This window comes from Fistularia commersonii, chromosome 18, assembly GCF_037954325.1.
Source record: "Fistularia commersonii isolate RoL2024-O1a breed Wild chromosome 18, RoL_Fcom_v1.0, whole genome shotgun sequence".
Taxonomy (NCBI): domain Eukaryota; kingdom Metazoa; phylum Chordata; class Actinopteri; order Syngnathiformes; family Fistulariidae; genus Fistularia; species Fistularia commersonii.
Window position 1 is genome coordinate 137771 of NC_141301.1, and position 15734 is coordinate 153504.

Here is a 15734-nt window from a genome sequence, read left to right on the forward strand (position 1 = left end):
AGGTTCTTCTCACTCGCGTGGCAGTTTTGTTCCGGGAACCCGAATGTCTCATTCCTTCCAATAAGTCGCCGCAGGGCTTTCAAGAGATCCCAAGATCCAAGACAGGTCATTATTCCTTAAATACGTTTAACGTGAACTGAAATATTCAGCAAACTGTTCCGGACAAAATAGCATTGACTTAAACTTTCCAGAGCGTCGATTGATCAATTGATCAATCGGTTGAAAAACAGCTGAGCTGCTGACAGCTGTTGGTCTGGTGCAAGGGCTGAAGGTCTGCCAGCGGGTGTCACCACCATGAAACAACCCAATCATGGCTCCGATGTTTCCAGATGTTTCGGGTTCCCTCTGACCGTTGGAAACCGGCGCTTTCAAGGGTCGCTTCAAATTTTTGGTGAGAAGGAGCCTCCAGGTATGACCTTTGACCCTTCACCAGCAGGTCCTGCTGCTGAAGCACGTCTGGAGACCACGAGCATGACTGGGGGTCAGGACACGGTTCCTTCAGCGTCCTTCAGAGTCCTCAGCCTGGTTCTGGGCCTGAACGCTTCCTCCACTGCCTTTGAAGCCCTCCAAACATATGTGTGTGTGTGTGTGTGTGTGTGTGTGTGTGTGTGTGTGTGTGTGTGTGTGTGTGTGTGTGTGTGTGTCGCGCAGGGGAGGAAAAGGAAAAGATGACCGTTTCCTGTTGCAGCTAGAAAATAAAACAAACAGGAAAGGAGCCAAACTGGGAGAGCCTGAGGAGGCGTCACTGGACACAAGGTAGTCTGGACCCGGTCACCAGAGCACCAGGACCAGGACCGGGACAGCCTGCCCCCGGGAACAGGACCGAGACCAGGACCAGGACCGGGACCGGGAACGGGACTGAGACAGACAGCAGGTGATTGTTTCTGCTGTGAATCCTGACACACACACACACACACACACATGCACACATGCACTGACACGTGCACTGTCACAGCCCTCAGTGAGGAGGAAACAGTGGGTTGTTGTTCCACAGGCTGAAGGACCATGAAGGTCAGTGTGTCTTCTGTGAGGGACTTTCAAAATAAGAGAGGCAGTCAGGGTGAGACTCGGAGGAGATGCCTGAAGATCATCATTTGGGTAGAGGAGAGAAGACCTGGATCCTGAGGGTTCCCCTGGATCTTGAGGGTTCCTCTTATATCTTGAGGGTTTCTCCTGGATCCTGAACGTTTCTCCTGGATCCTGGGAGTTCCCCCTGGATCCTGAGGGTTTCTCCTGGATCCTGAGGGATTCTCCTGGATCCTGAGGGTTCCCCCTGGATCAGCGTTCCTCCTGGATGAGGATGTCTGAAAGCCTCTCTGATCTTTAATCTTTTCGTTCCTGCCCGAAGCTCCTTCTTCGTCTGACATGATGTTTGTTTGTGTTTGGAACGGAGGGGAAGGTGGAGGTCCTCGGTGGATATGGAGGTACGGTTATAGGTTGGAGGTAGAGGTTGTGGCTGGAGGTCGGTGGTGTAGGTGGAAGTCAGAGCTGGAGGTAGATGTTTGGGGTAAAAGTGGGGGTGAAGTTGGACCCAGGGAGCTGCAGAGTTCAGAGAAGGACACACTCAGACCTTGGACCTCATAAAACACTTGAGATCCCTCCTTTTGCACGTAGCTGCTCCACCTGCAGCTCTGAGCTCCACCTCTGAGCTCCACCTGGTTCTGAAGGTCTTTCAGAGGTGGCAGTAGAAGGAGCTCTCTCTATACTTACACACACACACATATATATATATATATATATATATATATACACACGTAGGTGTGTGTGTGCATGTGTGTATTCTACATGTGTGTGTGTGTATGTGTGTGTGTGTGTTCCACATGTTCTATGTGTGTTTGTGTGTGTTCTAAATGTGTGTGTGTGTGTGTGTTCTATGTATGTATGTGTGTTCTATAAGTGTGTGTGTGTGTGTGTGTTCAATGTGTGTATATGTGTGTTCCACATGCGTGTTCTTTATGTGTATGTGTGTGTTCAATAAGTGTGTGTGTGTATTCTATGTGTGTGTGTGCTCTACATGTGTATTCTATGTGTGTGTGTGCTCTACATGTGTTTTATATGTGTGTGTGTGTCTGTGTGTCTGTGTGTGTTTGTGTGCTTTATGCATGTGTTTTATCCATGGTTTTTCAGGTGAGCATGTGTGTGTGTGTGTGTGTGTGTGTGTGTGTGTGTGTGTGTGTGTGTGTGTGTGTGTGTGTGTGTGTGTGTTCTATAACAGCCCTCATCTAATCTGATGCCACCAAATCAGATGGAGGAGGGTTTGTGGATGGAGGCGAGATGAAGGACCTGGAAATCATCAGGGTGTGTGAGTGTGTGTGTGTGTGTGTGTGTGTGTGTGTGTATGTCTGTGTATGTGTGTGTGTGTGTGTGTGTGTGTGTGTGTGTCTCAGCTCTGAAGGTGTTCATTGTCTCCTGGAATTCAAAAATTACAGACAGGAAACGCATCACTGACTGATTGTGATTGGACGATAAAACATCTTCATCCAAGTGTCACAGGTTATGAGATGGAAGCACACACACACACACACACATACACACACACACACACACACACACACACACACACACATCAAAGGATGTCAGTGAACAGGAAGTTGTAAAATTAAAAAAAAACTCTTTTCTCAGACACCTCCTTTGATTTGTGTCTTTTCAGAATAAAAGTGATGATGAGGTCAGAAGTCCTCCCCCCTCAGGAGAACACACTCAGGGGTCAAAGTTCAGGTGCCAAGGTGTGTTTGTGTGTTTGTGTGTATGTGTGTGTGTTTGAAGAGAGTGTTAATGAGTGTTGGGTCAGCGTCCTTGTGAGTAGTGTTTGTGTGTGTGTTTGTCACATTCCTTTGGCCGACAGTCATCTATCATCAGCATATAAATATACACGCACACGCACACGCGCACACAACGCACACGCAGACATCACGAGGTGGGAAAAAGTCCCGTTCAGTGAGCGGGTTATTATTATAAGGTGTGTGGAAGTGTGTGTGCGCGCGCGTTCGCTTGCTTTTGGAACTCAAACAGGTGTCGGCTCATCACACCTGCGCGCGTGTGACGCCGCGAGCCGCCGCGGCCGTCTGACGTTTCCCTCGTGTGACGTAGTTTGGCAAGTGACCGTGCGAGCTGATTGGCCGGCCGTCGCGTCTCCTTGACGACCGCCGCGGTCCGTGAAGTGACTCGTCGTCACCGCGACCTTCCCTCCCGAGCGCCTCCCCTTTCCGAGGGAACGCGAACGCACCGCGGCGCCCGCTGTCAGAGGGTGGACCGGGAGTCGGAGCGGCGCACCGGAACCGAGCGGACCGGACCGGGACAACTTTTCTCCGCCGAAGATCCGCCTCCGAACCGCCGCCATGAGCCGCTGCGGTGAGTGCTTTGGTCACAGGGCAGTTTGTCGTCGGACGGGAGGCTCCGGTACCTCCGGTGTCTCTGGTGCGCCCCGGTGTCTCCCGGGGTCTCTGGTGCGCCCCGGTGTCTCCCGGTGTCTCTGGTGCGCCCCGGTGTCTCCGGTGTCTCTGGTGCGCCCCGGTGTCTCCCGGTGTCTCCCGGTGTCTCTGGTGCGCCCCGGTGTCTCCCAGTGTCTCCGGTGTCTCTGGTGCGCCCCGTGTGTCTCCCGGTGTCTCCCGGAGTCTTCAGTGTCTCCGGTGCCTGCGGCGCGTGCGTTGCCGCTCCCCTTTGAACCGCAAAGGCGTCCAATGACTTGAGAGGATCCGCGGGCGCCATGAGACCTCCAGGTCTCCACTGTTCTTGCTGCTGCTTCTTTCTGCGTCCTCAGAGGGACTGGCCCGTGGAGGAGGTGGTGCTGGTGGTGCTGGTGGTCTTGGTACTGGTGAAGTCGGTACTGATGGTGTTGGTGGTGATAGTGGTGATAGTGGTGTTGGCAGTGTTGGTGGTGTTGATGATGGGATGGTGTTGATGGTGTTGGCAGTGTTGGTGTGTTCTGTCCTGCTGCGGGATCAGGTGTTGCGTTCAGGGGACAGATTGACCGTCCCAACCTTCATGGTCCGGTTAATGATTGCTCCTTGCAGCAGGCCCCCCGACCTTCTCCTCCAGGGCTTTCACTCTCCACACTCCTGCTGCCGAGGCTCCATCTACCAGAAGAAGGCTTGTTCTTTGGCCGGGGTTTGGTCTCAGAAGATCCTGGACCGTGTCTCCAATCCAGAGGCCCTCTGGGATCTTACGTCAACAGACCTGACAGCTGAGAAGCTCTGTTCCAGAACCTTCCCGGCGGTTCCGGTTCTGTTTGAGTGGTTGAGATAAAACCATCTCGGCTGCACCGGTTGGTTGTCGGCTCGGAGGTCGGCGGACCTCCGGGGCGTGGTTCTGGTCTGGAGGGGCAGGTCCATTTGTAGGGGCCATCCAGAAATACTTCCTCAAATGATCTTCAACTATCTTGTTTCAGGTCTTCCTTTAGAATGGCTCTTCTTCCACTTGACTCAGTTTGTCACTGCCTTCCCCGACTGGTGCCATATTTAATGACAGGTACTGCGTTCATTGACCTGTGGTTCCTTCACCGCGCCCAGAAACAGAAGCAGCTCCTTGTTCTCGCTGATGGCCCCGTTTTTACTTCCTGCTTTCTGAGAGAATGGAGAAGAAGACCCGACCTTTGACCCTGACCGCTGACCGGGGTCGTGATGTCGAAATCAAATTAAAATCAGTTCCTCCGTCGTCGACCCGTGGAGGAGACGCTGTGTACGTGAATGTCTCGGTGTTGGGCCGCAATAGTGTGCGTGTGAGCGTACGTTAACCCGTCCATTAGCCTGTCAGCTCGCCAGCTAACGCGGTGCCAGAGCAGGACCCGCTGACATCAGCAGCTCTGTGGACTAAACAGCCGTCCCCGTCCCGACCGGCTCTTCCGGTCTGCCGGCTCCTCCGGGACCCGCGGTCCTGGGGGACGCCGTCGTGTTTCCTCACAAACACACCTGTTGATGTTCAAACAGGGCCGTCACGTGACCCGGAGGGAGCCGCAGAGGAGCCCGGACCAATGACCCCCATCCATGAGGGCCCGTCTCAGAGTCTCACCGGGCCCTGCTCGCTCTCTCTAACACCTACACACATACACACACACACACACACGCACACACGCACATAAAAACGCGGGCACACACCCTGTCTGCAGTCTAAGGCCACACATCTCTGCCGTTTGAACTTTGAAACTGTTTAAGCTGTTGTTTATCAGAGCAGCTCAATGATCCACCTCCATCTCAAATCATCATATTTTATTACTTTACATTTGAAAACACATATTAATCATTTATCAGGCAACATGGAGGTCAGTGAAGGGCACATTGTTTGTTTCTGTGTGTGTGTGTGTGCATACCTGCATGTGTGTGTATACCTGCATGTTCGTGTGTGTGCATGCCTGCATGAGTGGACAGCCAGCAACATGGTGTGTGTGTGTGTGTGTGTGAGTGTGTATGTGTGTGTGTGCCTTTGGGAAGAGACTTTGATAAAGCTCATCAACAATCTGTCAATTTTATTTTTGGATTGAAGGAGTGTCTGTGGGACATCCTGTCGCTGTCATTAGTCATCTATTATCACACAAACACACACACACATACACATACACATACACACACCCTTGGAGCGAGGTCAGGGCCGAGGCGTGTGCTGGCGTCTGATTGGCTATCAGGCGTCTTCCTGTTGGTGGTTGCTGATGTGAAAAGTTTCAGCCACTTCACCTTCTGTGGCGGCCGAAGGACGAACGGCCAGCAGATGCAGGCCGGCCAGCAGGGGGTGTCACACGGCCACGCCCACGCAGGCCACGCCCACGCAGGCCACGCCCACGCAGGCCACGCCCACGCAGGCCACGCCCACACAGGCCACGCCCCAGCATCCAAACCCAGAACCAGATTAAGCTGTGACCTGGAAGGCTGTCTTTGGAAAGTGTTCATTTAATTATTTGAAACGTTAAAAAGTCCAGGCATCCAATGAACCAGTCAGGCGTTTCCAGACTGCACGCACACACACACACACACACACACACACACTCAAACACACACACACACACACACACACACACACACACACACACACACACACACACCCTCACCGCCCCCTGCCTGTCACTTCATCAGCTCTTTCCGCTTCATTGTTTGTTGCGGTTTCGATGCCGCTGAGGATGCTGGGTATTTATGGAACGCCACGCTGAATCACTTCCACTGTGTGTGTGTGTGTGTGTGTGTGTGTGTATAGTCCTGGCAGCAGCAGGGTGTCCTGAGCTAGTGAGACTGGAAACTGACATGAACAACATCCGCTCCCAGCTCACACTCACACTCACACTCAAACACATACACACTCACACACACACGTAAACGCTCACACACGCACACATACACACACTCACCCAAATCACACGCATACACACACACACACACATACACACACACAGCCTACGGTGAATGTGATCAGACCCGCTCCCCGATCGATGGACTCGATCGGACCCGTCTTCACACACTGTTAATGTGTGATCTCTTTATGGGCCGGAGCGTCTCATCGTCGTGACAACATGGACGGGTTTATGGCTGTTTCCATGGTGATGGCAGGGCGGCGAGACACGGCCGATTCCAAGGTCCGCGACGCCCCTGAGAAGGCTCCGGGGTTGGGCGCGGGGCGTTCAAGGTGCTCCACATGTGTGAAGGATCTCCTCAAGGAGTTTGCTCCTGTTCGGAGGCCGAGCGTTGCGTTTGAATCAGACAGGAAACAGGAGCTCCTGTGGCTCCTTCTGGTTCTGGAGTTGTGTTTCTATGGTTACGGTCCCCCAAAAGTAACCGTCCCATCACATTGTTCCTCGGCCGCCCCCAGGTTCCTCCCCCGGCACATCATGCCGATCCTCAAGAACCTCCCGGTGCGTCTGAAGGGCGGCGGTCCGACGCTGGAGAACGCCTTGATCCTGCGCAGGATGAGTCTCAACATCAACCCCCACCTCAACCCCTTTGGGCACGACGACGACGACAGTATCCATGGCAACGGCGGCGGCGAGCACCACTGGTCGCCCGGGAGCTCGCTGCTGGACGGCGCGGCGCCGCGGGACCGGAACCCCTTCGAGGACGAGGAGGACGAGAACGAGGCTAACGAGGGCAGGAAGGGGAAGGGGCGGAGCGGCCGGGGGGCCGGCAGGAGCCCTTTCGGCTTCTCCTCCCCCCTCAAGGCCTTCGGGAAGCTGGGCAAGAACCTGCGGCGCAGCATGGGCAGCGCCTCGCCCTCGCCGCAGGGAACGCCCTCCCCCTCGGAGAAGAAGAAGCGAGGGAGGCGGAGCTCCGAGGGCAGCCTGCTAAGGTAACGTCCGCCGCCGTGCCGACCGCCGCGTCCAATGCGCCCGGTGACCCCCGGCCCCCGCAGGTTCGCCGGGAAGTACCGAGACACGCTGAGCTTCCGGAAGGAGTCCCTGACCTCCGGCGAGCTGAACGCGGCGGAGAACGAGAGCGACAGCGGCAGCCGGCGCTTGGCCTTCATGAGGATGGTGGGTCTGGGGAAGGGTCGGAGGGAGTCCCTGGACCAGAGAGCTTCCCAGGGGCCTGAGGAGCCGGCGCCGCAGGAGGACCCCGTCGAGGAGCCCGTCAAACCCCGGGAGCCGCTATCAGGTACCAGCACCGGCTCCGTGACGAGGGGCGGGGCGATTGCGCTGGGAGAAGGTCCGAGCCCTCCTCTCCGGATCCTTGTCAGTCGGCGACCGTGACACACACACACACAATAGAAGTGATTCAGCGTGGGGTTCCATCATGCGACCTCCTGAGGTCACCAGGAGGATCTGATCCTGCCAGTGGTTCCTCCAGAGCTCCTCCAGCAGTGGGAGTCAGAGCTTCTCTGCGGTGGGGAGTCTTTCACGTCTGACACATGGCTGCTCCGCTGTGACCTCAACGCTCCTGAGCCGCCTCCTCTAGAGAGCGTGAGTGTGTTTGTGATAGACATCCGCCCAGGTCTGAGGCAAACGAGCCTGAGTCTGCTCTTTGTGCGTGCGTGCGTGCGTGTGTGTGTGTGTGTGTGTGTGTGTGTGTGTGTGGGTGGGTGATAGTCATCTGCACAGCTGTGATGCAGTGGAGCATCAAATTCAAGTGAAGGAAGACGAGGCTGGTCTCCATCAGTTCTGCTCCAGCTGATCAGAAACATGGAGGTGTGACCTTTGACCCCGTGACTCCAGTGTTACCTCAGAAGCTCCTCATGTAGATGTGATCCACTTCAGGGTTACTGATGATCCATCAGGATCTGACCTGAGAAAGACCCATCAAGAACTGTAGCCGAAGGTCATTTTTCCTCCGCAGTTCAACCAGCTCCTGCAGGGCAGGAGCTCAGGTTCCAGGCTGCACTCACACACACACACACACACACGCACAGACTCAGGTCTGACTCAGCAGCTTCTACAGTTTCCTCTTCCCCAAATGAACATCATCTTCAGCTCCAGCCCTGGACTTCCTCCATCAGAACCCCTGATACCTTCTCATACCTTCTAGCCCAAACAGCCCCCTTCTTCAGATGTGTCAGATGCCATCACCATGACATCGTGAGTTATCTTCATCTGGAGCAACGTCAAGCCCAACCACTTAGAAGAGCCTGATCTTGATGGACACGGGACGTTGGAGATGGAATCTCCTGAACGTTCTCTCAGGGTTCTTCGCGCCCCAAACGTGACACGTTGGTAGATCAGGACTCCGGCCGTCTGTGAAGGTCGCCCGAGGGTCATCCGGGTCACATGACTCAACGATATGTTTGTGGGCAGGGCATCTTCACCGGCGCCCCTTCCCTTGATATAACTTCCCCATCGCCGTGGCGACCCTCTGCCGCGCACGCCGGCGGCAGAGGAGGCGCCAGCGAGGAATGAGGAAGAGGGCGAGGTGGGCGGAGCCTAATCCTGCAGCTGGAAGAGATTTCCACCGAGGGCCGGGGACCAACAATGTGGGCACTGTCTGAGTGTGTGTGTGTGTGGGTGTGTGTGCTGGCTACCCTCTTTTCCTGTGTGTGTGTGTGTGTGTGTCCATGTATTGGTATGTGTGAACGTGTATACCCAGCTATCTGTGTATGTTGTGTGTGTGTGTGTGTGCCATCCTCTCTTCCTGTGTGTGTGTGTGTGGGTGTCCGTGTGTGCCATCCTCTTTTCCTGTGTGTGTTTGTGTGAGTGTGTGAGCCATTCTCTTTTCCTGTATGTATGTATGTGTGTGTGTGTGTGTGTGTGTGTGTGTGCGGACACTCGTTCTGGATGTTCCCGCCGCCCTTGAAGACAAAACGTGTCACTCAGTTTGTGTGTAGCATGCTAGTAGTTAGCAGCTGCATGAAAAAAGAGAGGCCAAGCTCCTTGGGAGTGTTTTCCTCACAGAGAATCCTCAGTCATCACGTCTTCAGTGGAAAGCAGAAGCTGCTTTTGTAGTTTTGGAGGACAGTGGGCACGTTAACATGCCAGCAGAGAGTAGTGGCAGAACCGGTCCAGACCGATCCCTGGAACCCCCATGGTCTGAACCCTCAGGGAAACAGGTCCGCATGAAGCTGCCACTCATAGATCGGCCGAAGCCTCGCCAATACGGCCGCCACGGCGGTACGCCCGCCGGTTTTGTCTACGCGTGATGTCGACAGCTCGCCTGGTCGTCAGGTGACCTCAAGGCGAGAGCTCGGCGGAGACGCCAAATCCGATGCGTCATGTTGACAGGAGCCCTCTGGTGGTCCCAGAACCAAAAGGATTCGTGTCAGCGTGTCAAGCCAGGTACCTGGGACTGGTCCGACCGACGGACAGCCCTGATGTTCACCTGAGCAGCGAGACACCTGGATGGTGCTCAGAGATGACACTGTGTCCACCTGGTGTCTCCTCAGTGCTGGAGATCCTGCAGCTGGTGAAGAAACGCGACCTCCTCCTGGCCGACACCCACATCCTGGAGCTGGAGCAGGAGTGCAGCCCGGCGGCTGAGCTGGACGCGGCGGCGATGGCGCCAGAGGACGGCGGTGTCAAGGACGGAGGGCGGCGCAAGGCCAAGGATGTGGAGCTTCTGTACGAGGAGCTCCAGAAGGAGCTGTGGGCGGTGGTGAGGGAGTCGCTGCGCTCGCCCAGCGCCGGACCCAACCTGGGGCTCGTGGTGCAGGTGAGGACGCCGCTGTCGCAGCAGCCGGGGGCCGGGAGCCGCCTCCTCCCCGGCAGGCCGGCTCCGCCTCCGGTGGCTGGCTCCGCCCACGGCCTCACCTGTGTGTGTGTGTGTGTGTGTGTGTGTCAGGTGATGCAGCAGGAGGAGGAGGCAGACAAAGCGTGGGCTGTCAGCGCGGCCGCGGCGCCTGGCGGGCCCCGACCCCGCCAGCTCAGGCGGCGCTGGCAGGCGGCGCTGGAGGAGGCGGCGGACGGAGCACTGCCGCCCAGAGATGACTTCAGCACCGGCGAGCTCGGGGGCCTTCTGGACCGGGTCCGGGTCCGCATGGTGGAGGACCTGGGCGCCGCCAAGAGGAATGTGGTGCCCATCTACCCCGAGGACTTCCAGCCCTTCCAGGTATGAGATGTTTCACCTGACAGGACAAACCACTCGACCAAACGTGGTCCAGTCTGAGTCTGTGGGCCTTCACCCTGATCTTTGACCCCCAGGTGTACATCCAGAGCTACCACCAGGCCGTTGCTAAGCGACTGGAGGCCATTGCCGAACAACAGCTGCTGATCAAGGACATCTACTCCCTGCTGGACTGGTTACACAACATCTACAGCAGGTTGGCTGGAGGAGACCACTCCATCTGCAGGTCCAGAAGAGCAGCCAGCAGCTCTGCTCATATATATGTGTGTGTGTGTGTGTGTGTGTGTGTGTGTGTGTTCTCTCAGAGATGTTCTGGGGACCATCTGCATCACCAGTCCCTTCTGCCGCTCTCAGCTCAGTCCTCTGTTGCCCCCGGATACAGTGGACCGACTGGAGCAGGACTGCCTCAACTCAGTGCGGGTAAGTGTGTGTTTTTATGCATGTGCGCGGGCGCCTGTGTGTTTGTGTGTGTGTGTGTGTGATGAAGGCGGGGTTGTGTGTCTGTCTGCAGGCCAAAGTGACCACAGAGATGATTCAGCTGTTGGACGAGGAGGAGAAGAAGTGGATGGAGACCCTCCACCTGGAGGAGTACCAGATCTCCCTTGCCAGCACCGTCATCCAGGTGACCCCCGACAACTGTAACCACGGTAACACAACCAGTCGGTGGCGTTGACACCGATCGATAAGGTTGGATTCTGAGCAACACACACGCGCACCCTGCTGTAATCGACTGAAGTGAAGGAGGTCCAAAGGCAGCCGGGGTTTGACTCCACACCTGGTGCTGATGCTCTCCTACCGGTGTCCTCTCTGTTCCAGGGTCTGCAGGAGGACCTGGAACGATCCGCCTCCATCAACAGGAGCCTGGGCTCCAGGGTGGCACAGTGCAGCCTGAACGGCCTGGCTGACTTCCTGTACAGGTGCGTGCACACACACACACACACACACACACACACACACACACACACACGTGGGACAGTTAGGTAACGGGTTGCCAACCGCTCCAGCTTCCAGCGCAAGGCGGAGATGTTCCACGAGGGGATGCAGAGCGGCATGTTTGGAGACAACGAGGACGGATACGTGTCCAAAACCATCGCCCTGGTCAACTGCTGCCCTCCCTTCAGGTACGGAGGCCTGCTGCCCCCGGACCTTCTCACACTGCCTGCACCTGTGTCTGCCATACACACCACGTGCATGTGTGTATGTGTGTGTGTGTGTGTGTGTGTGCAGGGGGTTTGTGCTGCGCTGTGCTCAGTGTGACCCGTCAGTCAGTGAAGACTCTCTCCGGCGTGCAAACAAAGCTCTGGACCACATCGTCCAGCAGGGGGTCCGCGTGCTCTCAGACCGTCTATTCATGCATATCCGGGTAACACACACACACACACACACACACACACACACTCCCCTCTCCGTCGGCTCTTTGTCTTTTGTCTTTGTGTCAATAAAGCTTTAGAATCCAATTCAATGTTTTACTAGATCTGAATGAAACCCGGAGACTTGTATGGACACATAAACACACACAGAGACACACACACACACACACACACACCATGTTGCTGGCTGTCCATTGACAGGCTGATCATGTCTGAATCTTTAAAATCAATTTAAATTCAATTTCACGTCAATTCATCTTTATATTCTATTGTCACTTTTTTCTGTGTGTGTGTGTGTGTGTGTGTGTGTGTGTCAGCCCTTCTTTGAGCGCCTGGTGAAGAGGAAGTGGCTCAGTAACTCAGATCCATACGAGCAGATCGAAGCTTTGATCAAAGAGCATTTCAAGAAATATCACAGGATGGAGGGAGATCCCTACCAGGTACACACACACACACACACACACACACACACACACACATGCAGGTGTTCATTTGATGGACAATGATGTCTCAGCTGCTGGTAGCGGAGGTCCACCGCCGTGTTGTCACTGAATATCTGCGCTCGGTGATGAGAGGAAGAATCATCTGCACGTCCCTGAAGATGAGGAGGAGGATGGCGGGGCGGCTGCGAGACGAAGGACGGCAGATCAAAGTGCTCTTCAAGGACCTGGTCAGTATGAAGAGGCCGGAGGTTGCAGCGCGATTAGTCGACCTCCAGAACCTGACAGATGTTTGTCTCCAGGATTCTCCGTCCAGCTGGTTGGACGGCGCCTTGTCTCACATCTCCGAGCTCCTCCAGCTGGAGGACGTCCCCTCCATCCAGATGGAGGTGGGGGTTCTGGTCCAAGAGTTCCCGGACGTCAGGTACCGTTCCTCCTCTGCGGATCTCCGTTCGGACCGCCACCCCGGACGCCATATTCGTAGTCTCGCCGATCGCGTGGGCCCTGGGTACAGGCTAACAGTTGGAATGAGAGCGGCGTGTGATGTCACTTCCTGTCCCTGTTTCCCCCGGGTCCCAGGAGGAAGCATGTGTCGGCCATTTTGAACATCCGCGGGATGACCCGCCAGAGCGAGCGGCAGGAGATCCTCAACATCGTCAAGGACATCGAGAGCAGCGACGGCTCGGCCCGCGCGTCCCGAGACCGGGCCCTCTTCTCCGAGGTGGCCGTCACCTCCGAGGTCCACTGCCTGAACCTGGGTCTGAGCCGCGTGGCCCTCGCCGCCTCCTCTTGCCTCAGCGGCTTGCGCCCGCGCCGCCGTAAGACCCGGGCGCCTCCTCCGGAGAACCCCGACGACGTCCTGTGACCGGCGCGTCGCCGGGTCCGCGACCGGCGTCCGTCTTCTCCTCCGGCGCCAGATGAGGCCGCGGGGGAACATCTCCTGTTGTCATCCGGTTTGAGGAGATCCGGCGGGCTCTGATTCGTCGGACCTGGGGATGAGGTCGCTTCTGGCCGCCGTGCCATCTCAGAAACAGAGTGCTTGTGGAAGCCGTGCTAGCATGCTGTTAGCTCACTCCTGCGGAACAGTTACACGAACCGCTGTCGAACAGACAAGAATGTATGTGTGTTTGCGAGTGTGTGTGTGTGCGTGTGTGTGCAAAAACACTAACCCAAACGGGAATGGCTAGCAGCTAGCATTAGTATTAGCTTTGTTTTGGCATCAGCCGGTTGGACATAGACGACTTCCGACGACAACGCGACAGGATCAAGCAGAGCATCGGGACTGGACCTGCTGCTTCTGCGTCCTGCCGATGTCGCTTCCTCTCAGCTGTTCATTCTAGCATAACACTGTTTGGAACCACAACACACACACACACACACACACAAACACGCAACCAGTAAGCAGGGAGAACACTAATCAGAGGAGAGCAGAAGGAATTCCAATGAAAGCGATGACATCCAGTCAGCTTCCTGCATCTGTGGACTCGCCCGTGATGTCACATGACGGAGGTCATCACCCCAACATGGATCTGAATCTAACTTTACGGAAGACGCAAGGCTAACATTCCCCTTCACCGCGAGACTTCGGGCTAAGCTAGGCTATGTTAGGCTACTCACAGGCCAGCAAATGCTACCGACCACAGTACTTTAGTGGCAGCGCTAACTGTTCCAAGCTAACCCTTAACCTGTCATTCTGACATGGTCATCCATTACCAACGGTAACCGGGGTGCGGCTTAAATGGAGTCCAATCACAGCTATGTGTGAAAATACACTTTTCTTTTCCCTGGCTAAATTTATTACACGCCAGCATCCGTTATTCAGAGCAAGGAATTGACATTCGTCAGCTCCCGTTGACTTCAAGTGTGAATGCTAGGCTAGGATCACCACGGGCTATTGAATGGCTCCAATGGGATCCGTCTGTCCAAACACAAACGCTGATTTGTCACTGAGGTCGAGTTCTGCCAGGAAAGTCCTTATAGGACAGCAGAGGTGATGTTACTGCTCGCAGATGGACTGGATGGACCCGCTGGCCACAAACTGGGACAACGTGATGTCCCTGTCCCTCAACATCAAACACCGAGGTCCTCTTCTGCTTCCTGCTGGCCTTCAAGGTGAAAGCACTTAACAGGATGGACCAGAGGAACCTTCTCACCCAAATCCCGATTGGAGCTGATTGTCCAACTGTTGCACAGAATCAGAAGACCCCCAAGGTACGAGGTGACAGGCGTCGGCTTTTATTTAACGGAAACGGGAGATGGGAGGGGGTTATTCCAGAATGGCTTCACTGGGTTTTTGTCCCGGTCGTGGCCTCGAGGCCACCGTTGTGGGCTGAGCTCCTGCAGAAGAAGCACGACGAGGCTAAATGCAGGGGGTTGGATATCTGACCCTGCAGGACTGCATGGCTGAAGGGGCTCATCTGGGCAGAACCCCACCGCAGCAACTTAACTGTCGGCTTCAGGAACATTCATACGATGCCTCTGGCGGCAAACATCTTCACCTCCACCAGTGCGGTCCTCTCACAACCGCCTCACTGAAGGACAGAAGGAAGGCTAACACTGACGTCTTCCTTTCAACTGCTCTTTGCTTTGGGCCTGTGGTGCCTCCAGGGACCGTGGCACCGTTCGCGACCAGAGACAGCTGAGGTCTCTGCTCTGAAGGTCTTTAGAGATGCGTGTCACTGAACGCAGGTCATCAGTGATGAGCCACTGCGACCAGGAGAAGAAAAAGTATTTTTGATTTCAAGGGTGATCCCGTTTGCTCTGCGGGAGCTTCTTGTTTTCGTCGTCAGACGGAATCCGTCTGGTCTGAAAACAGAATTGCGATCCATCCATTCGTCGGATCGGACCTGGCCATAATCTCCTCCCCGAAACCTCCGATGAGAACCGGCAGCTTCGGCTCGGGTTCCGCCTCTGCCGTCCTGGAGCCGATCTGTTCTCCACCTTCTCGTTCTTCACTCCACCCAGTCTTCCTCCTGGTGCCTCCGCCCGAACCTCGTTTTCTGTCAAAGTCGCTGTCTTCTGATTTTCCCCCCAACCTGCAGAGGCCAGAGAAAGAAGGGCTTCTCTTTTTAAATCTTCCAAACTGACCTCCTTCTCTGAAGGGGCGAATGGGCCCCCTGGCGGCCCCCAGGAGAACGACGGGCTCCAAACTCACTTGTTGGTCCTTGGATCCGTTTTTATCCACAGCCCAGATTGGACAGGTTGCTTTTCTAAACCAATCGGTAGATTATTAGTTTGGATACGAGACCTGCAGCCGAGGCCAACGGAGGAAAGTCTTGTACCGCTAACGTGAATTCATTACTGGTCAAATAAATCTATAAAATTCAATAAAATCATACAAAACCTCAGATCTCTTCCTGTATTTGTCTTCTTCCTCTCCTTTTGGCTTTTCCCTTCAGGTGTCGCCACAGCGAATCAACCCTCTCCAACTGACTCCATTCTCTGTATCCTCCTCTCTCACACCA

The 15734-nt window shown here is 55.4% G+C and overlaps 1 protein-coding gene across 3 annotated transcripts; it reads left to right on the forward strand.

Moving 5' to 3' along the window:
* Nucleotides 1–5: 5 nt before the first annotated feature.
* exoc3l2b (exocyst complex component 3-like 2b) lies at nt 6–15617 on the forward strand. 3 transcript variants are annotated; one of them, XM_086164561.1, is made up of 18 exons: nt 6–105; nt 192–391; nt 652–874; nt 2651–2726; nt 6790–7263; nt 7327–7568; nt 9784–10049; nt 10179–10445; nt 10538–10656; nt 10766–10880; nt 10972–11082; nt 11277–11377; nt 11465–11581; nt 11688–11823; nt 12148–12270; nt 12345–12500; nt 12573–12694; nt 12850–15617. In XM_086164561.1, the coding sequence occupies exons 5-18, from the start codon at nt 6809–6811 to the stop codon at nt 13133–13135; spliced, it is 2616 nt and encodes an 871-aa protein (XP_086020687.1). In that variant the 5' UTR covers nt 6–105; nt 192–391; nt 652–874; nt 2651–2726; nt 6790–6808; the 3' UTR covers nt 13136–15617. The 3 variants fall into 3 exon arrangements, with proteins under 3 accessions (XP_086020687.1, XP_086020686.1, XP_086020685.1); XM_086164560.1 differs by lacking the exon at nt 2651–2726 and having other exon boundaries at nt 192–874; XM_086164559.1 differs by lacking the exons at nt 6–105; nt 192–391; nt 652–874; nt 2651–2726 and adding an exon at nt 3222–3351.
* Nucleotides 15618–15734: the final 117 nt, after the last annotated feature.